This window comes from Chaetodon trifascialis, chromosome 2, assembly GCF_039877785.1.
Source record: "Chaetodon trifascialis isolate fChaTrf1 chromosome 2, fChaTrf1.hap1, whole genome shotgun sequence".
Classification (NCBI taxonomy): Eukaryota; Metazoa; Chordata; class Actinopteri; order Chaetodontiformes; family Chaetodontidae; genus Chaetodon; species Chaetodon trifascialis.
Genome location: NC_092057.1, coordinates 23,735,442 through 23,760,701, shown reverse-complemented (window position 1 = coordinate 23,760,701; position 25,260 = coordinate 23,735,442). Strand labels below are relative to the sequence as shown.

The window sequence follows — 25,260 nt, the reverse complement described above, 5'->3', positions numbered from 1 at the left end:
TACTTTGAATACTTCTGTCTCTGTACGCACTTGTACGCATGTGCGTTTTCCCTGTTGGTGAACTGACTTCTCTTGACATGTAAACACTCTCTGATGAAGCTAGGGTAGCGAGGTGGCTCATTGGTTCAACGTTATATCGTTGTTCCCTTGTTTACAGCTAGTTAGACACGAAAATGGGTGTATTCAGGTTGAAATTAGTGCCAGCAGCCGGCTGCTGTCCGTCAACATGAGTGTCGCAGGGAGTCGGTGGCGTGCGTCCAGTCCACACTCAGAGCTGCTGATAGAGTTCTCCTCCGGACTGATTTCCGCTCATTAGCATCACCCATCGCTCCAGCTACTGTCCAGCAGCGATGTACAAGGAGGGGGACGAGGTGCAGGACGACTGCGGCTCCCGGGAGGAGTGGACGCTGCTGTTCTGGACCTCCCTGGCCGTCATCGTCCCGGTCATCATCACACTGTGGTGCAGCGCCCAGCGCTCCAAGCGGAAAACGCACATGAAGAATTTCTTTCGTAAGAGCAAGCACGGCTGGCACTACACGGACCTGTTCAACAAGCCCACCTACTGCTGCGTGTGCTCCCAGCACATCCTCCAAGGGGCTTTCTGCGACTGCTGCGGCGTGTGCGCCGACGAGCAGTGCCTGCGCCGGGCCGACCGGAGCCTGCCGTGCAAAGAAATCATGGCCCCCTGCAGCCCCGACGGAGCCATGGAGCACCGCTGGGTCCGCGGAAATGTTCCCCTCGCCAGCTACTGTGAAGTATGCAAACAGCAGTGTGGGACGCAGCCGAAGCTCTGCGACTTCAGGTAGCGTGGGTGGAGCCACAGGTGCAGCCGCATGTGTGTGAAAGCCACCTCAGTGTGTGTGCTGCAAGTGTGCGGGGAAAACGTGCTTTCTGCTCTTATTGCAGCCGTGAAGCGGTCCAAGGCATAGACTGGCTCATAGCTGGTTACCTGTACGCTGACATACCTGCAAATCATTAAAGGATAAGCGTCAGCTCTGTGCATGAAGGACCGCTGCTTCACGCTTCACCCACTCACACTCTCACAACCGCAGGCTGTCTTATCATAATGGGGTAAAATGTCCCTTCATTTTAATCTGTTTTTAATTTGCTGTAATGGACTGCTGCTGCTCTGTGGGAGGGCGGGCACTAGCTGGATTAATCTGTTATTGTCAGATGAATTGCTGGACTGATGTTAATCACAGGCCAGTGTCAGAGACAGACCAGCGCCCCTGCAGCGAGTACAGATTCAGGCTCTTGCTTGCCTCAGCAGGAATTGCTTTTATGTATTTTTCAAGTTTAACTTCTCTAACAGGATTGTGTCCCTCCTTCAGGTGTGTGTGGTGTCAGACCACAGTGCACGACGACTGCATGGACAGCCTGGCGGATGCAGACCAGTGTGAGCTGGGCGAGTTCCACAGCCTCATCATCCCCCCTCACTACCTCTACCGCGTCAACAAGCTCCGCCGCAGGCACCCCGACGAGTACAGCAAGGTGCTGAGGATGTGAGGGGGATGTGTGGGGCCGCGGCGCACAGCGGACTCACGCTGTGGGTGAGTGGTGTCCCACAGCTGTTCAAGCAGTGCTGCTTTGTGTGTGTTTCTGTAGCTGGCGTCTTCCTGTGGCAGTGGCTGGACTCCAGTTCTGGTCTTGGCTAACACACGGAGCGGTAACAACATGGGGGAGGCTCTGCTGGGAGAATTTCGCACCGTTCTGAATCCTGTGCAGGTCAGCCTGGAGCTTCTTGTACTTTGTCTCAGTGAGACTAAATCGTCCTGTAACACTCGCCGTAGTTGTCGTCTAAGCCTGCCGATGAGTCCACAGAGAGATTTCTGCACGAACCATGACTTAAATGTGTCTCATGTCTCGTCTTTCATCCAGGTGTTTGACCTGTCTGAGCTGACTCCCTCCAAAGCCCTCCAGCTGTGCACCCTGCTGCCCCCCGGTAGTGTGCGGGTGCTGGTGTGCGGGGGTGACGGCACGGTGGGCTGGGTGCTGGACGCCATCGATACAATGAAGCTAAAGGTGAAATGAGATGATCCATGACAGGGATTTTCATTACGTTTGTGTTGCAAGGTGGCATTGCCTCAGTAACGTACCTGCTCCTCTTACTGTGTATTTGTCAGGGTCAAGACCAGTTCATGCCAAGGGTGACCATCCTGCCCCTGGGGACAGGAAATGACCTCTCCAACACTTTAGGCTGGGGTGCCGGGTATGCTGGAGAGATCCCTGTGGAACAGGTTCTCCGCAACATCCTTGATGCAGAGGTGGTCAAAATGGACAGGTGGGGCTGTTGTGCTAGTTTCAGTCTTTGCTTTGGGAACAAGTCTTCCACATCATCTCATGTGCTTAGAAATGTTTTTTTAGTCTTACGAGTGTGTTTTTCATGCAGTCAAGAAGCTATGGAAGATCTGACAGGTTAGGAAGGTCAACAATTGAAACATTTGGGGTATTTTACAAACTGGTTTCAGTATTTTTTGACTTACTGTTTCAGATTTTCTATCTTTTAAGCCAACAATCAATCAATAAATTGATTCAATATTTTTCTACCAGAATTGTATTCAGGTCAGTGTGGAGGAGGCTTTGAATCAACATTTAGACCAAGGAAGGTAGAAATTCTAGCAATGTTGTATTCTATATTACAATATTGTAATAAAAAAAAATGTTCGCAGAGTTTCTTTTTGCTGTTTGGTCAAAATGTATTTAGACTGTCTGAAACTCATGACCTCTGTATTTCTAAAGTCCTGCTAATTACCGACACAATCATTTTCAGGTGGAAGGTGCAGGTGGCCTCAAAAGGCCTCTACTTTCGTAAACCTAAGGTGAGTTTGACCTCCAGTTTGAGATTCTTTGAGCCCACTGACACACAGCAGCCCATATAAAACACACACTGCATGTCCTCCTCAGGTTCTGTCCATGAACAACTACTTCTCTGTGGGGCCTGACGCTCTGATGGCGCTCAACTTCCACACACACCGCGAGAAAACACCCTCCTTCTTCTCCAGCCGCATCATTAACAAGGTCAGACAGGTTAAAGCACTTATACACCCTATATGAATTTGCATGTTGATATAAAGTGCCTTTTAATGTGGTCACTGTATGTGGCCTCGTTATGAGGAGAAACAAGCTGCTTCATGCTGATACCTACTTCACTTTTGTTTTTCCCCAGGCTGTTTATTTCCTGTATGGCACCAAAGATTGTTTAGTGCAGGAATGTAAGGATCTGGATAAGAGGATTGAGGTACTGTAGCCTTTGTTCATGTGATGACGCTTCCTGTTGTTTCTGCCTTCACATATGCCGTTCATAAAGAGAATCAAAGGGAATCAGCAAGTGTTTTCACTATTCGTGAGATTGTCGGCTGAAAATGACCCTCAGTTCGACATCAGGAGGCTCTCAGTCATGGCTTCAATAAACAACAGCATTAAAATGGCTCTTTTAATATATTTGTCTGGGCTTGCTTCTGACTTTTGTGCATCATCTTCTCTTGGGGGGATTTTGCTTTGAGTTTCTGGAATGAAGTGCATGTTTTTTAAATTGTTTTATCTGTAATATGTTGGGCATTTCTCAATAGCGTAAGGGGAAGAGTGAGCATGCAGACTGGAAGCAGGGCGGGAACAGTTAACCTAGCTGTTGTTGAAGTTAGAAAATACACCTACCACTCCCCATAAAACCAGGCTAACCCTCTGCTGTCTCCAGCTCCATATTTACTGTACACACATGAATATTTTTACTTTTAAAATTTACTGTTTAGTGAATTTATCTACTCTGCATTTCAATGTGAAACGTGTCAGTCGCTACCTAGTTCAGCCAGGCTTTTTTAAACAAAAATATTTGTTGTCTTATGCTTTAAAGAAAGAGCTGATTATTGGCCTCAGACTCCAGCATGGGTTGAACTCTTCTGTCCAGACAGTGTCTCATTTGAAAACATGGCCTCTATTTTCTTGTCGTGCTGCCTCTAAGCATGTTGGACAATGCAGAGGATAAATTAGCTTTGTCACGATAATGACGTGTCATTTCTGTGTGTGTGTGTGTGTGTGTGTGTGTGTGTGTGTGTGTGTGTGTGTTCCCACCACAGCTGGAGCTAGATGGGGAGAGGGTGGCGCTGCCCAGTCTGGAGGGCATCATCGTTTGTAACATTGGCTACTGGGGTGGAGGCTGCAGACTCTGGGAGGGTATGGGCGATGAACCCTGCCCCCCCACACGGTAAGAGAGCATCAGTGGATGTGTCTTTAGTTACACACTTGCCAGTTGCCCAAAAAGCAGAATTGAAATGAAGTTATTGTTAATGCTCTGGTATTCTTACTGAAGTGTTTATATCAAGTGCTCCAAGTTACCATGGCAACTAACAGCGAGCAGCCGTGCTGTTTCCTGTCTCCCCCCGCAGGCTGGATGATGGTCTGCTGGAGGTGGTGGGTGTGTATGGCTCCTTCCATTGTGCTCAGATCCAGGTCAAGCTGGCCAATCCTGTCCGGCTCGGACAGGCCCACACTGTCAGGGTGAGGCAATAATACACAAACACACACACACGAACACTGCCACAGTGCTTCCTGTTTGCCTCAGTAAGTGGGTATGGAAAGAGACAGTGAGGGAGTCAAATTAGTTTTCACTGCCATCTGCCTCTTCACAGCACATGAGAATCTAATTTTGACTAATGTGATTAAGCACATGCTACTTGGCTCCTGCACGTGCTCTCATCCTTTGCCTGTTGTCACACAAGCTCATTCTGCTCTTTACGTGATACCCCTCAGGAAAGAGTGCACCACTAACCACTCCCTGAAAACACTGTAAAAGACACACTGGTAAAACATACTGCGCACATCAAGGTCAAAATGAAAGAAGAAGAAAAAAGAGCTTTAGCTTTACAGAGACTTGAAAAAGCTTTCAGACAGTGAGAGGTTACAGCTGCCACCTCCATCATTTTCACTGTAAACATGATGGCAGTGGCAGGGAGAGAGAGGACAGCTGCCACTGATGGGCACCTGCTTGGGTATGTGCCACTGGTGCCTGAGGGTGACCAAGACAACCACAGGAAGCCCAGCAAGGAAAAAGATGGAGGAGCTCATTTTACTGGTATTTGAATGCTGTGACTAGTTAGCAACAAGGTCGTCAGAAACATTGCTGCTAAGTATAGTTGCTTTCGTCAACGAAAATTCTGACTAAATATTGTCGTCAACGAACCTTTATCACGTGACGAAAACGAGACGAGACGCAACGTAAATGCTGGTCATGTGTTTGTTTCACAAAGATGAGGATTAAAAAGAAAAGAAACCTTTTGATTTCTTGCATTTGTTGGCATTTATGATTAAATTGTTCTGTAAGCCTTCCATAATCATGGCTGTCAGGAGAATTCAGAGCACAGTCTGGTGTCGTCTTTCTCTCTCCAGCTGGTCCTCAAGAGCTCCAAGATGCCCATGCAGGTTGACGGGGAGCCGTGGGCCCAGGGTCCCTGCACCATCACCATCACCCACAAGACCCAGGCCCTCATGCTGTACCACAGCGCCGAGCAGACGGACGACGACGACGACGAATCCAGCGCCTCTGACACAGAGAGCCCCACCCCTCACGACTCACCCAGGCCCCCAGGGTTGGCCTCTGCTGGTGCAAGAGCCACCCCAAACGTCCTGTGATCTGAAGCTCCTCATGTCTTAGTTTCAGTCTTCTTTCTGCAGCCCAGTTTCTTATTAAGCCCTCGTTTGCAAAGGCACTTACCTCCTTTAAGATCTTTAAACACACTTTATCCTCCGATCCTGTTGATGAGAATAAGGTGTTATACGTTTCCTGCGCTGTCATTTCATTTGTTTTCCAGAGGGTCCGCAGGGATTAGAGAGTTCAGTTTGGACTTGGGCTGATGCGATTTGTTTTTGGGCCTTTTTACACTCCCCCTGTATTGTAACCCAGAACTCAGGCAGTTCCTGCTCCACAGGTGGGACAGTCAGGAGGAGCTGAATGTTTTGGAGAGAGATTGCTGTTTATTTGCACTGATCCCTTGTGCCATAGATATCTATAGTCGACTCTACTGTATTATGCTGTATTTACAATGCCCAGTGCAGCCCTGCAGGCATCAGTGAGCCATTTCAAACAAGTTGGCCAGGTTCAATTTATCGAAATCCCTCAAAGCCATGTTTCAGTCAGCAGCAGGTGATTAAGTAGTAACACATGAAAGAACAGCTGTCACAATGAATGTGAAGTTACGGGAGGTTTAGCTGAAGGTACATGCAAAGCATTTTTGGTCCTTGGAGTTTTTTTTTTTACTCCAGTAAGAGCACAAGCAAGCGCGAACTCCAGTCGATGGTGGGTGGATATTAAAACTGTACACATTTCTCAAATTCCCCGTTCAGGCTCCTCATCACAACATGGTTAGTTTTTAAATGTCTCCTGCATTCGTCACCTAAGGTGAGGCTTTGAAATATTCGATGGCCAAAAGGTCTGAGTCCCGATGGAGCAAGGGCTCTGTCACACCTGCAGTGTGTTTTCAGTCACTGGACGTGGATGCTGGCTCGCTTACTTCATGATGCACGTGAACTACGTCTCATGTAGTTCGCCAAACACAGATTGTACTAAAAACAGTCTTGAAACTATGTTTAACTTTCCTGTAAGAGCTACGGGGAACAGCCTGACTTTTTATTTTTATCTTTAAAGTAGTGACAAGTAAGTGTTCAGAGGATTCATTTCGCCTACATGTCAAACCTTTTGTTTTCCTCGTCTTCACATGTTCCTCCTGTTTACATGTTTCGTGCTGCACTGTTTTGGCACTCACACTGATACATACCTTACACTGCTGAGGACGTACATGACGCCGTAATGTTGACCTTTGATGTTGCTGCCGATAGTGATAACTGCTGATGAGATTAAGCTGTCCGTGTTGTTGTTTTCTGCTCTTCAAGTCATCCTCTTGCATTTCATCATTTGTGTTTTACCACATAGTCACCACAGGTTGGCAGACTGAACACAGTGTTTTCTGTAGATGGGCTCTTCTACTCAATCCTCTACAGCTCAATATTAATACCACCAGAGTTACCTGCATGTACTTTCCTGTGTTGTGTTCAGGTGACGTTGATCTAACTGTTCAGTTTCATTGGTTGTATCTCTCCTGTATTCTACATAATGTGTGCAAGAGGTCATTTGTGTTTGTAAAGTAGCCGACTTGTAGGAAACTGGTTTCTTCATTTGAGGTGGTCCTGTTCATGGCAGGATGAAGAAAACTGCCTGTCGCTCACAGCCATATCCGAAAGGTCTGTTGAATGTTAAGGAATCTGGAGCCAACTTGCTCATAAGGCTGAACAGGGATCAGTTTTTAGCCAAGTGATGCCTATGCTTTTGGAGTATGCACATTTTGGCAGGTAATCAAATGTTGTGGTTTCATCATCCTCTGTTTGTTTGTTTGTTTGTTTGGTTAATGTCTTCTTGCTCAAGGACACCTGCTTGATCTTTTACCTTGTCCATGTTTACCAGAGTTGTGTGTGTCTGTGTCTGTGTGTGTGTTGGCTTGCACTGAATTTTCTGAAATGTAACTGGGGTTTGTTGGCAGGTTTTTTAGCCATACTAGCAGCATGGCTCCATTTGGAAACACTGTTTTCGAGTGAAATAACTGTTTGATGAATTGTGGTGTAATTTGGTGCAGATATTGACAATCCCCAGAAAATGAATCGTGATGATGCTTTTGATCCTCACTATGTATGTAGCACCAACACCAGGTCAAAACTGCGTTTGTCAATCACTTGAGTTCATGACGCATTAATGCTAGATGGCATGCTAACATGCTACAGCACATGCTAGTTGGACCAAAATACAGATGTTTGCAAAACAGCTTGAAGCTGCACTTGTTAATATTTGTGAAGCTAGATACAGTAATCACCAACTTAGCTTGTGTGCTAGCTTAGTGGCCAAAGAGCCTGAAATTTTCCTCGCAAGATGTTTGAGACCAAAACGGAGCTTAAACAAGAGTGAATATTGTACTTGCAGTTGCTGGAAACATGACTTTTAATGAAGTCTGATATAGTTCCGTGTCTCATTTTTTCCCTAACATATTTAGCATAGCAACTAGGCAATATGTCAAATGTGTTAGATGTTAAGCTTGATTTGAAAATAAGCAAAAACCTGATCGTGCTGCTTTGATCTGGTCAAAAATCAGCTAATGCACTGAGGATGACTCTGACTTTAAGTCATTTTGACTGACAATAAAGACTGAGTATCTCAAAATAATGAAAGACTTCCTCCAAATATGATCTTAATATCTCAAGTTAATAATCTTTCTCAATATTTAGACATACTGTAAGTCTATCAAATAAAGAGGTAGGCAAGCACAGTCCTGTCCAGAGAAACTAGGACAGCACTGACAGGTCTGTGGCGCAGCTCAAAGGCCCTTAATGGACACAATACAATCATATATCAACAATAACAACAAGATAGCTAATTGAAGCAAAGAATAAACTCTTAAGAGTTCATTTTATGGAGTATTTGGACCGTGCTAATTGCTGGTAGACTGCATTGAAAACAGAAATACGATTACGAGGCTAACTCTTAAACTCCCATGACCATTTAGGGGTGCGCTACATAATTAACCTCTTCAAATGTATTTTATAAATTTGCATGTGTCATGCAACATTGCGTTCTCTTGACGATATCTCCATTTGAATTACATATATAGGCAAATGGACTATTTTATCATCACTAGAATGACTTGCAGGATTTGTTTCGGCTGGAATGGGCCTCCATAAACAACAACGATGTGGTCTCTCCATTTTTAAACCATCCAAAAATGTGTTTCCTGGCGTGCCATGACACAATGCTGGTAGTGTGGCTGAAGACTTTTACTTGTTTCACTGTTGGTATTGCAGGAACATGACTGTGCTGTTATTGTTTTGAATGCTCCCAACTCACAACTGTCAGTTTACTAATTGTTACATTTTGGCAGATATTTATATAGAATCACTTTGGCAAGACACATTTGAGAAGTGAAAAGTGTTGTGTTTGCCAAAATGCTTTCTTTATTAATTAACATATATTTCAAAAGGCTTCTCACTTCTTTGCTGCCAAACGTCTGTCGAAACAGAAACCGAACGGCTGATAAGAATGTGCAGAAAACACAATGATCTTCATTTTGACTGTGGTATTGTCCTAAAAGGCAGAGAAATGAAAATACAAAGAAACTGTCTGGGAAGAGTTAAGCTTTAGTAGTTAACAATCATGTTGAGCAAAACAATTTAGAAAGAAAATCATAGTAACGTGGGTTTGGTGAAATTGTTACTTCAGGTGACTGAAGTGGATTTTGACTTAATTGAATGTAATGAAGAGAAGTTTTGAATCTGACGACATTCCCATAAATATTTTCATATAGAAGTCATGTGTGTCTGTGTTTTACATAACGTGTTATATGCTGCACGCGCTGGTCACGGATCACAGCAGCCAAACTGACACAACTGAAGCTGAACTGTGGGCACTCAGAAAGCCATAGATTAGCATGTGATTGATGCTAAATGCAAAAGTCTCACAGTGCCTCGCATGGCATCAGCTGCATCTACTTATTTTTATGAGCCTTTGGATGGCCTCCAGCTGATTTCCCGGATGAAGGATGGCTTCTGGGATTGTCTTTCTTGGTGAAATCAGATCCCTTTGCACTTGGCTTTGTTCCTCCTGGAGCACTGTGGGGCTTTTTGTCTTGTTCTGAGGGAAATGTACAAAAAGGTCTCAAACAGTTTGTCTACAGTATGAGAGTTGTGCCACTTGCTAAGCAGATTCCAAAAATCATGTGCTCAAAACAAATTCAACTTTAATTGAATGGTCAAGCTGAATCGTCAACAGCATTGTGTACTTATGGCGGGAAATTAATGTTTCCTGAAGTTGCTCTTGAAGCCTAAATGCCACGAATGCAATTCACAGGTAACTCATTTTATGAGCAGGCCTATAAGCTGTTGTTTTTCATAGGAAAGTTCCCTGTGAACTTTAGTCCACTGACTCTACTGCTGTCCCGAAGGCCACAGACAGGCAGGTGCTCCACCTGTGATACTTTTAATCATGAGTGGAAGTGGAACATTTCCAGTAAAACAACCAAACTCAAATCACAGTTTCAGTTCAGTTCACAATTCAGTGGTTCATGACTGAAAATTGAAAAAAGTCTGAGGATTAATTTGCAATTGTTTTGAGATATCTCTGTGTATTTCAATGCTTACCCCACATTGCAAAACATCTGGAGAGCTTATTTCCCTGTTCATGTCACTGCTACAACTCTACAACCACATGTCAAACAAGCCCTGCTCTCACACCTGCAGTTCCCTCAATAAGCCTGACCTCAGCGTCCTATTTAAAACCTCAGAGACTGTTCAATGTGGTGCGACGGGGAAGTCATTTTTAAAAGACCTAAAGAGAGAGGCCAAACATTGAACACAGAGCTTTGATTCTTACCCACAGAGCCACTCTAGTCCATATTTCTCATCTCAACATTTCACTATTATAAAGAGGTTTTAACCATATCTGGTTAAGATGTTACATCAACAGAGTCTGAGAAATAGTATAGCCTAAAAACACATATATATGAAATAAAATGTGAGTGTGCAAAAGAATATAAAGGTAAAGGACATACTGTGGGAGGGCTGATGACTGCCGTCACTCTTCTTGTCTGTATAAGGAAAAAATGAAAACAGCAACACACATTGAAAGACATGAAACAATTGTTTTAAAGGAGACGAAACAAAGAAAACAATATCATGGCTTTCCCCCTTTTTTTTTGGAGGTGTAGTGTAGCTTTCTGAATAGCAGTGGTGGTCAGTCCATCACTTTCATCAATATATTACATCGATAATTTGATACAGATATGGCTTTTTCATGTGATTGTAGCATCTCTCTCAGTGTCTCCAGGTCACATTGCTGTCTGTTACACTGTATTTTTGATTTCCTTAATCAAACTGTCATGACAAACACAACAATTTGATTGAGTGTTTAAATCTTACTTACGTGTCTTTTGTCCTGCCATAAATGGAGGAGTTTTGTGAGAGCCTGGTGCCCGGCCCTGTGCATACTGGGGTGGATTCCAGCCTCCATGCGGCCCTATATAAACTGGTACAGGAACTGGCTGAAAGTATGGCTGGACAGGCGGACAACCTGGATTGTAGGGCCTGGACTGTCCTTTCTGCTCTGGAGGATCTGATAGTTCAGAAACAGGGAAAGTCATACGACAAGAAATTTTGTCCACCTGTCAGTGTTTCACCACAGAGTTGATTACTACATTCTAGTCAAACTGTTCTACAATTACCCCTATCAAAGCACATCTGTGCTTGACAGAGATGTACCAAAAATGAAGCAAAAATCCATAATTTTTTTTGGTATACACAGATATTTTTTTTGTATTTAGATTTTCTGCTACAATAATATCTTCACAGAGATGAACATACCAGATTCTGGCTGAGATCCACCACTTCCTGAGACAGGAGCTGCTTTTTCATCTGTGAATGGTAAATGGACTGTATTTATATACTGCTTTACAATCTGCCTCGCATTCAGCCATACACACACGCAAGCTGCAGTGCTACCATCTGAAACAGTTCTGGTTTCAGTGTCTCACTCAAGGACACTTTCACATGTGAACAGGAGATGGAGGTCGAACCAGCAGTGTTGCATTTAGCGCTACACCTGCTGAGCCACAGCCGTCCCTCAAGATCCCAGGTTCAGTGATTACACAAAGGGAAGAATTTTATCAGTCAGAATTTCAAACAGTTAGTCCACCACGACAAAACACAGCATAAAGTCAACATCTGATTTCATTTCCAGTGTTTTCCATGATGACAACTCTGCAGCTATGCCAGTGTTGAGTTCCTCAAAAAAATGGACATAATACATCTTTAAATGTGAATTTTCCCAATAAAAAAAGTACCTGCACGCTCACCAGCTTTAAGTATGAGCTTTCTGTCCTCAACAGGCTGTTTAAGGACCTCTGTCAGATGCTCCTTCAGGGCAGCAGCAAAGGCCTGTGTTGCTGTCACCTTCTTGGAGTCCAGGTTGATTCGAGGGGCGTAAGGGTCAAACTTTACAGCCCTGGGCATGTCAAATGAAGCCTGTGAGGAACAAGGAAAGAAAACTGAGTTGAGAACTGCAACTACTGCTTTAATCTCAATTACTCATCTGAGAGTAGAGGACAAATACCTGTTATGATATCCAAACAGCCCAAAACAGATTTGGAATCATACATCACAAACAAAAGCATCAAATCAGCTGAAGCCAGCAAATTCTTGCAATTTTTCCTTAAAATTACTAAAGTCAATATTTCAGTCACTTTTAAATTATCAAAACAGTTGCCATGTAATTTTCTGTTGATTGACTAAACATTTAAAAACATCCTTTAAAAACTAACTTTAATATTGAGGCCACTTTCCCTCATTGGTCTTTGAGCTAAACCTAAATCATCATCTATTTATCTCCCCCTGCTTCATCTGTCTGTGACAACAGTGACCCACCTGTAGAAAGGCCAGGCTCTGGGACTGACTCATCAGGCCGTTGATATCTTCTCTGGCTTTTTTCATGTTCTCCGTGTTCTCAGTTAACCTCTTCATCAGGTCCTGCAGTTTCATCTGACCAATCTCCAGCTCGTGGTCCACACCATGTTGGGCCTCACGTTCTTCTTGGGTCAACATATCTCGCATCTGCTGATACACAGCTGCAAATGCTGTCTTCCTTTTGGCTGCTGCATCCTAGGAGAGGATCATGAGAGGAACCATAGATACAGTAATTACAGGTGAATACATATAAATGGCATCAATTTTCCTTTGAAATCATTCATCTTTGGAAATGAATGTCTACTCATGTGTAACAGGTGTTACTCATGTGTACCTTCAGCTTGCTTTGCATGTCATTAATTTGAAACATAACAGCTTCAGTCTTCTCAATCTTCCCGTCCAGCAAACCCAACTTGTCTCTGAGGTCAGACTACAAGACAGATATGAAACACAACACAGAATTATGCACAGTCTGTCTGATAGTCTTGAATGACTATCACACTATATGGTTTCCAAAAAAGTTGGGACACTGTGTAAAATGTAAACAGAATGTGATGATTTGCAAAACACTGAAACCCCATATTTAATTGTAAATAGCACAAAGACAACATCAAACAGAAACTGAGAAATTTCCAGATTTTTTGCAAACTATATCCTCATTTAGAATTTAATGCCAGCAGCACATTTCATAAAAGTTGGGACAGTGGCAACAAAAGACCTTTGGAAAAGTTGTGTAATGCCAAAAGAAAACAGCTGGTGGAACTTCTCACAGTTAATCAGGTGATTTGGCAACAGGTTAGTCACATGATTGGGTATAAAAAGAGCCTCCCAGACAGGCTGAGCCTTTCTGAAGTAAAGATGGGGAGGGGTTCACACTCTGTGACAGACTGTGCTGCAAACAGTGCAACAAGTTAACTGTAATGTTTCTCAGTGTAAAATTGCAAAGAATGTGGAGTTTTCATTGTCTACAGAACATAATGTCATTAAAAGATTTAGAGAATCTGAGGAAATCTCTCTAGGCAAGGGACAAGGCTGAAAACCAGTACTGACTGGACGTGATCCCCCCCCCTAAACTTATCAGGCATACACTACCACCCACCCACACACACACACACACACACACACACACACACACACACACACCTCTTTGGCGTTCCTCTGCTCCTCTGGAGACATGAAGGGACAGCCTTTGTGGACCTGCTGCAGGCAGACGCTGCAGATTGCTCGGCCATGTTGGCTGCAGAAGAACTCCATCAGCTTGTGGTGGTCCGGGCAGATCCGCTCCGACAGGTCGCCCACAGGCTCACTCAGCTGGTGGAGACGGAAATTCGAATTTTCCCGGTGAGGCCGCAGGTGCTCCTCGCAGAAAGAGGCCATGCAGGTGAGGCAGGTCTGGGACGCCTCAGCCTCCATGCATGTATCACAACGAATGACATCATCTTTCTCAGCTTTGCTCTGCTCTGCGATCAGGCTGACTTCACTCTTGCTGGACCTCAAGTTGAAGGTCTCCACGACGGTGCTGAGGACCGTGTTCTTCTTCAGCTCCGGTTTGGTGGGGAAGAGGGTCCGACACTGAGGACAGCTGTACGAGTCCTTCCAGGTGGTGAGGAGGCAGTCCTGGCAGAAGTTGTGTCCGCAGGGGATGGTCACCGGACAGTCAAAGGGACTCAGACAGATGCTGCAGGTCAGCTCATCCTCCAGACTCATGAGAGAAAACGGACTCTGGTCTACATCAGCCATGATGACGCTTCAGCTGAGGCTGCGAGGGAGAAACGAAACCTAACTCTGTGGAGAAAACGAGCGAAAGGCGTTTTTTTATTCTCTTTCCTGTGCTGCTATAGTGTTATTTTTGAATGCTGGTTTTGAAATACTGTTAGCTGGGAAAAAGTAAGTAGAATCCCAACACTACTTCCTGTGTCGCAGTTAACTATCAGCACACGATCGACCCCCCCACGATAATTTTTCATAGAAATAAATAAGACGCATGTCATCTATTTATCCATCCAGGCCGTTCGTCTAATGTTGTACAATTAACAGCAACTTTAAAGCCCCCACTCACCTTTGGTGCGAGTGCTGCTAATTCCGTGCGACTGTCATGACGTCAGTCTGTGGCTCTGCTTCACCTCATTGGATGAACTTCTCTCTCTCTCTCTCTCTCTCTCTCTCTCTCTCTCTCTCTCAGCGCGTGCTAGCTGTGTATAAATTCAACAAAATAACAGAATATAGTAAGTGTGCATGTTATTATAGTTATTATCATAGTTGTTATTATATAATGTGATGGCTGCAATTGCTGCCACACAGCTGGAATGAGTGTCCCACACATTCACACTGCACATACAGACAGTGAACACATAAAGGTTGACACATAGCTTTTGTTTTCATACAACATATGCATATTTATTTTAAGTTGACAATACATTAGTTTCTATTTGTAGCGCACATTTAGTTAGCTTTTGTATAAGTCAAACTACCAGTTTTCTTATGTTCTAATAGTTTTGAGTTACCAGTGTGGAGGGTTCACCTGCTGAGGGACGTAGTGCCAGGCCTGCGCAAAAGATGCGGCCGAGGAAACGCTGCTGCTAAGTGGCCATTTGGGCCTATACCAAGTGCATGCAGCATTGAGGGGGTCAGGGAAGTTTAGGTTAGGATTTTCTTTATTTCTTTAATTGATAGAAGGGTTTGTAGTGGTTTGGTTTAGTCTTCATTTTGAAGTATTGCTTCTCACCAACTAGTGGTCTTGTCTTGTTGGGTTATTTGTTGCCCAGTTAGTAATGTTTGTTTTGTTATCCCCCTTTTTTTTGTCCAAATGGTCTGATCAGCCATTATATATATGTTCTCCTTTGTGCGCAGTTGGTTGGGTAGGCTTTGTCTTCATTAAGCTTGTTTTGTATGTCTTGGTTTGGTCAATTCAGATCAGTTTGTTTAAGTTGAAATAGTCTGAGTTAAGTTCTCTTTAGTTGACCTCTTTTATGGGCCTAGAACTTATATGTATTGATTACATTTTTTGTCTAATTAAATCTCTTTTGTTAAAATTTACCTAGACTCCTGCCTGTCTGCTTGGTCCCTCACATATAACAACACTCGTACACTGGTATCACTGGTATGGATTTTTTCAGCTCATTAACTCGCACCACTTGGTCAACACGGTGTGAGTTTTATGCCCATTTATGCTGCGGGGCCAGCAGCGTAAATAAAACAAGTATGCTAACGTTACACATGAAGTGCATTGGTGCTAATAGAAAATCTGTAAAGTTAGCCTGGATAAGTAACGTTACCTGATGCTACGTGATTTGGAAAACACACTTACCGAGGTGGCCTGTGGTGGCACTGGCTCTGTGGTGGTTGCCGAAAATGTGCGAATGGCCGTCAAAACGGCTTTCCCAATGTTTTCGGCTAACGCCGATTCGACCATGCTAGACAGACTCCACCCGAGCAGACTGCACCGGGTGGAGGCTGGCGGGGGTAGATCAGTCTAAGTGCACCCCTTTGTGACTGACTGTAGTGGCTACGGGTTATAAATCCCGCAAAAAAAGTGACACTAAAAACTCAAGGTACTCGTAAAATCTAGTTTCTCCAAACGGGTTTGTTATTTTGGGTAGTTAATATCACTGTAATCTATGTCCAAGAGTCAATTTCTCCAGAAAAGATCGTTGTTTATTCGTTATTTGACACTATAAACAGACTTTGACCTCCTCGAGCTTTTATTTTGGAACTTATATGAACTTATATATTAACTTATATGCATCTTGAATTTGCATATTAGTCAGCCACTTTTCCATCTTACCATCACTCCCAAATCGGCATCAGACTCATGGAACAATGAATATAGTTTTCAGGGGTCACTGAGAGAAACATGAATAGATCAAAATCCGTATCATCACTGCACTTCTGGACCCACAGATGAAGGTTGATGTTGTTGTTGTCGTCATCTGTAGGTAAGACAGCAAAAGAGGGAATTTCCCAAAATGTTGGGCTGCTCCTTAAATCACTTCTGGCTTCTTAGAAAGAATGGAGTGTCTGAGAGAGAAACACACCTTTTATTAATGACAACACTGATTAATTTGGAATACAAACTGATTTTGATTGAACTACATGTAATACAGCAATAGCCTTGAGTATTTTAAGACAATCACATTCATACAGTATGCTCATATTTGATCCATGCGTCGCCTGTTGGGTACACTGAATAAAACCACCACACGTGAAGCATTGCACAAAGGTTGGTTTGATGTTAACTTTTGACAGCACCCAGCTTGAGTACTATGACCCATGAAAATATTAGAAGCAAAGAACCACAAACTGAATTTCCATTGAAGATCAGCACAAACAACAAAATCAACAAAATGATCTGCAAGATCCAAGATACATTTCACAAGCTCAAAACAGAAGTCATAGGAAAACAGTCAAATGTTGCATGAAATAAACAGAATCTGTCCTGTGTTCCTGTCTGCTGTGTTGTGCTAAGCAAAGACACACTCATTATGCTATTTAAGGTTGGCAATGAGAATAAACCAGCACAATATCAGTACCTGGACACTCATTATGGTATGAAAAAGCTCTTTCAGTTTCACAAAGTTATGTGTTCCAAACCTTGTGTTCCATCCTTTGTGATGATACACAGTGGCAAATAGTGAAAACAGCAGATTTCACCATGCAGGTTCAGATGTTACATTTAGTGATGTACTGCACCTTTAAGTATGTCACCTAAAGAGAAAGGTGTACACCTAAAGTGTAAGGGATCCTTACACTGAACCACCAGCAGTCATCACGTCTGAACCTTACCAGCGTATCAGTGAAGTTACTGTGGACAACAGTGTCCTGTGAAACCCTTAAAAGAAGGGAGGTCAGAACTCGGCGACCTCTGTCAGAAAGAACAAAGAGAACCAGGTTCAAACCACACACAGACAGATTTCTACTGCTTGACACACATACAGCTTATCACATCTTTTAGTGCCTGCAAGATGAGCATGCTCGTGGTAAGTCTGAATGAAAGTGATCAGCAGGCAAACTGATCAATCACTGATGTACTCCAGAGGTGGCACATCAGGAACTGAGCCACTGTAACTAATGTCAGCAAACACATCTTACAGCCTAGAGTAAACTTTGTATCAAACCACAAGTAATTTACCCCTGTGAAACTATACGTCTAGCTACCATCCTACCACCTTACAAAAAGCCAAGAGCATTCTGAAGGCTTGTTGGTTCAAGGTGCCTGCCATAGATATTAAACAGTGTAGCACTGAATTTCTATGGGGCATACCATGCAAGCATGACATCCCAGGTTCAAATCTAGCCAAGGACCATTGCTGCATGTCATCGTTTTCTTCCCACATTATTTCCTGGTTCAAACACCAGTAATATAGGCAAAATTCTACAAAATAATTTTAAAAAAAAGGACTTGATAAGAACAGAGTCTATATGACCTGTTCTCATCAACTCAATAGGTCAAAGAGTTGAGGAAGTGACCACATAGGGCTGGGTGATACAATGATATATTGACTTATCTCGTAAAAAAAATAAAAATGACAACCTTCATTACTTCATCCTTAGGGTACACTGCTTGTATCACTTGAACAGCCAATCAAATCACAGAAACAAATCTTTTTCTAGCCATTTACGAGACAGTCTGCTCAGAAAAACCCATTTTGCTGGATTTGTTGAGTTAGCTCAATTTATTCTGACAAGACTTCCAATTTGCTCTTTCTGTTTACAGAACATACAGTTCTCAGTCATTTTCAATTCTACGTCTACTATTAGAGAACAGTAAGCTTAAGGAAATCTTTAAGATTTTCAGAAATGATTCATAACATGACAAACATTGATACTGACTGATAAGAAAAAATGAACCTCGATAAGACACTGACCATATCACCCAGCCCGATGACCTTAACAGCTACACCTCAACCCATAAAGCAATAGTACCAATCACATCCAAACACCGTTCTGACATATCCTGGAGAGTGAAGTGATTAATAACTTCTTCACAGTCCCAACCTTTCTGCAGTGTGTTATGAATAGTCTGTACATGAATAAAGGAGACACACACACGCTGTACAGTAAGTGTACAGTGTGTGTTCTGTTGTAATCATAGAAAATGAGGAAGCAGATCAAACCTCTGAAGACTGAAACCCACCTAAGGAAACCCAGCTGCAACTCCTCGTTTCACACCATCAAGGCAACTGGCTGAAAGCGACTCACTGACAGCAAACCTCTCTTTTTGATCCTTCTATATATAAGATATATAATTTACAGTTGCTTTAAAAACAGACTTATTTTTAAATACTGTTAATCATGCAGTGTCATGAAGTGACTAGGACACATAAGTGCATCACAATCACATGGGAGGCCATCTTTAGACTTGAAAACACAAGGTATCTTGTTTTTCCTGTGTTCTGAGAAGCATTTTTGTGGTCGCATAACCACCAAGTCAGCAGTAGACCACAGCTAGCAGAGCTAACAGCAGCAGCTAAGGACATGAACTATGCCATGCCATTAACTTTTGACCCCCATTTCAGTTCTAGTGCTTCCAGCTGTCTGTGTACTCATATTCTCAGGCGGGGCAGAATAATCACCACCACCTCTTTATTCATGTTCTTGGTATAACGCTGACCTAACAGAAGGGTACTGAGCAATAAGCATTAATGTTGAGGATAATCACTGTTTTACATGGCCCATCCCAGCAGCACAAAATGCCATTAAGTTGCAATTGTACAGACAATGCTGGTTTTCCACTTCCACAGCATTTAACAGGACTGTTAACTGGCAGTTATAACATCAGCATCTTCATGTGAAAATTCTTTTAACCTACGTTTGGTATATTAAAGTGGCAATCTTGAAGATTTTCATCTAAATAAATACCTGCTAAGTCACTATCGCCGAATAAGTGAACACAACAGAGACTGAGCCTACTGTAATATTTATATATCTGCAGTATTGCAAACTACGTGGCAACATTCCCAGAAAGAAATGCCGTATTAACTTCCTGCTAATGCAAACTGAACATTTCCTGCTGCTGCAGCTTCACAGTACAAGCATTTAAGTGACTTTCATTTTTATTCTATGTTATCATGAAGTAGTCACAGGGAATGCAAAGTGTTTGTTGGTGAGCTTTGTACTTGTCGCTGTCGTTCATCAAAAAATGCACCTACAAAACAAGACAATGATCCATTTCTGCATTTCTTTTGACAGCGGATCAGTTTCAATATTGATGGCAGTAATGGAACAAGGAGGGGACCTGTAGTCTTAAAGCACATGTGTCATTACCACCAGTTACTGTTGGCGTCACCAAATCAATCAGGACTGAAATCGATATTACCGCTTTAAATATTTTTTACATGTTTTCAAATGTTTGCTGTTAAAAACATTCAAGACTAGCTTTCTAAACGCATCTAGTTTTCTTTTCCATTATTAATAGCAGTAATTAGAACAATGGCCGGACTGTGTGTGTGTATGTGCACCTGTATATGCCATTTATGTGCATATGCTCCTCACGCCTGCATCTTGCACAAAGAAATGGACGAGCCACTTGAGAAAATCCAGAAAGCTGGATACACCACCCCAGCAAAGGGGAACACAAAGGAGTGGAGGGGATATGCCCTGTCTGCCACGTGGTAGAACGTAGCAATGCCCTCCTCACAATCCAACAGCACACCTATGCGCTTTGAATTGGGATTGACCAGCACGGTCTCACAGCTGTTATGCCAAGCTGACAGCTTGACGTTAAACCACTCAACACACCAGGACTGGGCGTTGCGGCCCAGTCGACTGGTGGGACCTTTGCGGTCAATGCTGCCATCAGCCAAGCCTATGCCAATGAAGTTGTTGCCGCTCAGTCGGACTTCCCAGTAGTGGCGCCCTCTGGAGAAACCCTTGCAAGCGAGCACCTGGGAGCAGACAGCGAAGCGCTCAGGGCAGTCGGGGTAATTTGTTGGCTCATCTGACACAGAGGCCTTAGTGAAGTCCTCACTCAGTGCGATGCGGTTGTGGGCCGTCTTTGGATCCAACGTGAGTACCGTGGCATCTGGTGGGTACAGAATAAGAAATGACCATTCACATAATGAACACAGCTGCTATTACCATATGAGTTGAAGATACCTGCTGCATTCACACACTTACGTTTCAGAAGTTCGCTTCTTTTCTCAGCAGATGTTATGTCAGGTGGAATGTCCGAAGTTTCTACAACACAATACAAAAAAGTTCAGGGTCAGCTGAGTCCATTGTCAGTTTGACAATGAAGAAAATCTGGGGATGTGGAGTTAGAAGGAAGTGAGCTTGCCAGACCGCTACTAGCATAACATGATGGAACTGTCAGCGATGGAGTTGTGTTGTAGTTAATGAAGGATCGAGGTTTTGACAAGGAGAATGTGTGGAATACAGAAGACAACATCTCTGGTAGTGCTGTATATATTTTAGCTCTCTATCATGAGTCTGACAATGTTGCAGTGCTAAATTTTAACAGGAGGTGAATGGTATCTACCTGGTTTCCCTTTGGATTCAGCTGCAGGAGTACGGCCTCTGGGTTTGTCTTTTGCACCACACTCCAGCAGGTTTTCTGTTGAACGTGCTAGATTCTTCTTTCTGATATTGTCTTCATTGGATTGGGGGGCTTTTTTGGTATTTTCTAAAGAAAAAAAAAATACCATGAGCTATTCAGTGTCAAGTGACAGGCAACTGCAGTCAACACGCAGAGTTCTTGCACCAATCAATGACAAGGTAGAGGCAGTAACACACTACACGACTCATATAAATAGGGAGAACAAAGTATTATATACACACATCTCAGGGTACCACAATACAATTCAGCAGCAGCAAAACTACAGCCTCCAAAATGACCATTAATTTGAATCAACACATCTCTCAAAAAATGAATATTACAACCTTCATGAAGGATTTATTACATTAGAACAAATTAGGTTCAGCTAGATGTACCTAACAAACTGCCAACTCAGCATTATGTTGTCTGTTAGTGTATTTCAAAATGGACATTTTCTTACTTTGAGGTTTCTTCTTTGGTTCTGCTTTGGGTTGAGGACCTGGAGTTTGCGGCCAGGGGAACGTGGGATTGCCCTGAGCCCACTGTGGCTCTGAAACAGGAACAGGCAAAAGAAAAGCCATTTTATTCTCCAACTCAGGTGAAGAACACAGGTGTAAATCCAAAGGCACAAGCTGCTCTTTCACCTGAGAGCATGCCAGATAGTCATTTAATCCACATGATTTTAGATGATGAATGTCTTAATCATACCGTAATCGTCAATATATTGATTTAATTGTACATTTAGATCTTATTTACATGTCTGTCATCCTGCCATAAGTGGAGGACCCCTATCAGAGCCTGGTGACCTACCCTGTGCACACTGGGATGGATTCCATGCATATGGATTCCATGGATGGAACTGTGGCGGGATGGGGGGACCACCTGGACTGTGTGACCTGGGCTTTCTTTTCTGCTTTTGAGGCTCTGCGGTGAAACGAGAGGACGTCTTGCTTTAATCACATTGTAAAGAGTGGACTTTTCTTTTCACCTCTATCAAAGCAAATATGCACTTGATGACAGAGATGTATGACGTTACTTCAGTGATTCACTATGCACACCACACAGGAGTGAGGAATTCACTTTTTAAATTGTGAACATCTAGCATCCACTCAGTCATAAATCCTTATTTTGTGACTGAAATCTACCAACCAATTTCATATTTTACCAGCATTTGGCTGGTACTCATTTCCCTCCCTGCACTACATGCACATATTGATAGGCAAAAATCCACAGATTGACTCCTCTGTGACTTCAAAACTGCAAGTGCAGATGTGAGTATGAATCTAGTATGTATGTCATGGGCAGATATTTTATCACAGGCACATGTTCTACTGTATTTAGATTTCCTGTTGTAATAATATCTTCACAGAGATGAACATACCAGATTCTGGCTGAGATCCACCACTTCCTGAAACAGGAGCTGCTTTTTCATCTGCGAATGGTAAATGAACTGTATTTATAAGTACTTTGAGCTACACCACTTGTATGAAAGCTGCTTTTTCCATGAAGTTTATGATTATGATTATTATAATTCTGATCATTTTATAGCGCTTTACAATTTGCCTCTTGTTCTGCTATTCACACACACACACACACACACACACACACACACACACACACACACACACACACACACACACACACACCGATGGCAGCAAGCTACAATGACGATCCCAGGAACACAATAAAAAGACTTTTATCTACTCAGTCAGTCCACCACCATAAAACACAGCACCAATGAAGTCAACACTTGACTGAATTTCAAGTATTTTCCACATTCACCTGCTTTAAGTATGAGCGGTCTGGCCTCAACGGGCTGTTTAAGGACCTCCATCAGATGCTCCCTCAGGGCAGCAGCAAATTCCTGTGTTGCTGTCACTTTCTTGGAGTCCAGGTTGATTCGAGGGGTAAAAGGGTCAAACTTTGTGGCTGGTGGCAGGTCAAATGAAGCCTGTGAGGAGAGGAGTACAACGTTGTTTTCTCTGATGGAACAAGGTTTCATAGTCAAGATAGAGCAACACTATTTCTATTATGGGTTAAATATGAAGTAAATCTGTAATTACAATATCCTTGGAATGATGTAAGGATGCAGTTGTGAGATTGCAGTGTCATGGTTCAAACACAGTGTATGCAGTATGCCACTGTGCAGGCTGATCACAGCTGTCTCACCTGCAGGAAGGCCAGAGTTTGGGACTGACTCAGCAGCCGGTGGATATCTTCTTTAGCTTTGCTCATATTATCAATGTTGTCAGAGAACTTCTGCATGAGAACCTTGAGTTTGGTCTGACCAGTCTCCAGCTCACGGCCCACTGCATTCTGAGCATCGCGCTCCTCCTGAGCCAACATATCCCGCATCTGCTGATACTCAGCTGTCAAAGCTTTCATCCTGTTGGTCGCTGAGTCCTATGGGAGGATCACGAGAGCATCCATAAATAGACCAAATACCTTACAAAAATTCAGTGTTATGGATTGCAAATGAACAAGAATCACTCATTAATTTCTTTTGTTATTCAAGCTTTCTCATCTTTCAAGGTTTCCCATTCATGTGAATGACACAGTAAATATCAAAGAAGGGAGTCACCTTTAGCTTGTTCTGCATGTCGCTCATTTGAGAGATGACAGTCTCATTCTTCTTAATCTTCTCATCCAGCAAGCGCAACTTGCCTCTCAGGTCGGACTACAAACAGGAAAGTATGATACATACACACACAGTTCAAAGTGAATCGTGGTCCATTTGCACAGAGCCCAGTAAAGATGGATTATTGGGTTAAGTGCTAACTTTGGGTTTAGTCCAGGTCCAAAAGGCGGATATGTCAAAACCTGGACACATCACACCTATCCTATAACTTTAACTATATATTAGAACTTTATTGAATTACCCCTTAAACTTATCAGGCAAATACTACCACACACACACACACACACACACACACACACACACACACACACACACACACACACACACACACCTCTTTGACGTTCCTCTGCTCCTCTGGAGACATGAAGGGACAGCCTTTGTGGACCTGCTGCAGGCAGACGCTGCAGATTGCTCGGCCATGTTGGCTGCAGAAGAACTCCATCAGCTTGTGGTGGTGCGGGCAGATCCGCTCCGACAGGTCGCCCACGAGCTGACTCAGCTGGTGGAGACGGAAAGTTGGATTTTCCCGGTGAGGCCGCAGGTGCTCCTCGCAGAAAGAGGCCATGCAGGTGAGGCAGGTCTGGGACGCCTCAGCCTCCATGCATGTATCACAACGAATGACATCATCTTTCTCGGCTTTGCTCTGCTCTGCGATCAGGCTGACTTCACTCTTGCTGGACCTCAAGTTGAAGGTCTCCACGACGGTGCTGAGGACCGTGTTCTTCTTCAGCTCCGGTTTGGTGGGGAAGAGGGTCCGACACTGAGGACAGCTGTACGAGTCCTTCCAGGTGGTGAGGAGGCAGTCCTGGCAGAAGTTGTGTCCGCAGGGGATGGTCACCGGACAGTCAAAGGGACTCAGACAGATGCTGCAGGTCAGCTCATCCTCCAGACTCATGAGAGAAAACTGACTCTGGTCCACGTCGGCCATGATGACGCTTCAGCTGAGGCTGCGAGGGAGAAACGAAACCTAACTCTGTCAGCGCACGAAAACGAAAGAGCGTTATTCGTTTCAATTCAGGTTAGCAAAACATTCGCGTTCAATAAAACGGAATAATAATATTAATAATAACAATAGAATAAAAACAAACATGTTAAGACGCGGCTCGAACATTAAGTGCGAGTCTGACATTCATGTTTACATTCAAGCATTTAAAATATGAACAGAAAATTCACAGTAAACAACTTTCATATGTTTACAAAAGATCTTCCACAATACCGTGAATCCTGGTGCACACAACAAATAACTCAGTAACTCAGTCCAACTCGACAGGGTTCAACTTCAGCTTCGTACAGGAGCGTCAGGCGAAAATGTCGCGTCGACTGGACTGCGCGCGTCCAACTATAACTGACGCACCTTGTTCTCTCTCTCTCTCTCTCTCTCTCTCTCTCTCTCTCTCTCTCTCTCTCTCTCTCTCTCTCTCTCTCTCTCTCTCTCTGAACGCGCATGCGTGAGTGTGGAAGAAGTAGTGAGTGTGTTTTCTATCGGAACTTGTTATTGATTGTCTTTGGATGGTATTGATGTAGTATTTTATAGTTGTGCTGTTTTGTGGTTTAGTTTATGGTCTTCGTAGTCAGAGGCGCGGGGGCTCACACGCGGACATGTAAG

At 43.5% G+C, this 25,260-nt stretch overlaps 3 protein-coding genes across 7 annotated transcripts; 1 reads left to right on the top strand and 2 right to left on the bottom strand.

Annotated features, from left to right (window-relative positions):
• The first annotated feature begins 85 nt into the window (after positions 1 to 85).
• Positions 86 to 6,281, top strand: dgke (diacylglycerol kinase, epsilon). Its single transcript, XM_070973848.1, has 11 exons — positions 86 to 802; positions 1,332 to 1,491; positions 1,606 to 1,725; positions 1,879 to 2,022; positions 2,124 to 2,281; positions 2,771 to 2,819; positions 2,905 to 3,018; positions 3,167 to 3,238; positions 4,074 to 4,201; positions 4,383 to 4,494; positions 5,383 to 6,281. The coding sequence occupies exons 1-11, from the start codon at positions 351 to 353 to the stop codon at positions 5,623 to 5,625; spliced, it is 1,752 nt and encodes a 583-aa protein (XP_070829949.1). The 5' UTR covers positions 86 to 350; the 3' UTR covers positions 5,626 to 6,281.
• LOC139338654 (E3 ubiquitin/ISG15 ligase TRIM25-like) lies at positions 6,281 to 14,622 on the bottom strand. Of its 4 annotated transcripts, none has more exons than XM_070973873.1 (9): positions 14,543 to 14,622; positions 13,627 to 14,268; positions 12,818 to 12,913; positions 12,445 to 12,678; positions 11,865 to 12,045; positions 11,386 to 11,436; positions 10,949 to 11,137; positions 10,578 to 10,613; positions 6,281 to 9,661 (listed from the first exon to the last, which is right to left on the bottom strand). In XM_070973873.1, exons 2-9 carry the CDS (start codon positions 14,221 to 14,223, stop codon positions 9,516 to 9,518), a joined length of 1,530 nt encoding a protein of 509 aa, XP_070829974.1. In that variant the 5' UTR covers positions 14,224 to 14,268; positions 14,543 to 14,622; the 3' UTR covers positions 6,281 to 9,515. The 4 variants fall into 4 exon arrangements, with proteins under 4 accessions (XP_070829974.1, XP_070830000.1, XP_070829983.1 ...); XM_070973899.1 differs by having other exon boundaries at positions 11,877 to 12,045; XM_070973882.1 differs by having other exon boundaries at positions 13,627 to 14,262; positions 14,543 to 14,616.
• Positions 14,623 to 16,501: 1,879 nt separating this feature from the next.
• LOC139346963 (E3 ubiquitin/ISG15 ligase TRIM25-like) lies at positions 16,502 to 25,001 on the bottom strand. 2 transcript variants are annotated; one of them, XM_070986364.1, is made up of 11 exons: positions 24,871 to 25,001; positions 23,986 to 24,601; positions 23,598 to 23,693; positions 23,186 to 23,419; positions 22,799 to 22,967; positions 22,398 to 22,448; positions 21,827 to 21,940; positions 21,477 to 21,566; positions 20,960 to 21,103; positions 20,599 to 20,658; positions 16,502 to 20,503 (listed from the first exon to the last, which is right to left on the bottom strand). In XM_070986364.1, the coding sequence occupies exons 2-11, from the start codon at positions 24,580 to 24,582 to the stop codon at positions 19,971 to 19,973; spliced, it is 2,088 nt and encodes a 695-aa protein (XP_070842465.1). In that variant the 5' UTR covers positions 24,583 to 24,601; positions 24,871 to 25,001; the 3' UTR covers positions 16,502 to 19,970. The 2 variants fall into 2 exon arrangements, with proteins under 2 accessions (XP_070842465.1, XP_070842455.1); XM_070986354.1 differs by lacking the exon at positions 24,871 to 25,001 and having other exon boundaries at positions 23,986 to 24,620.
• Positions 25,002 to 25,260: the final 259 nt, after the last annotated feature.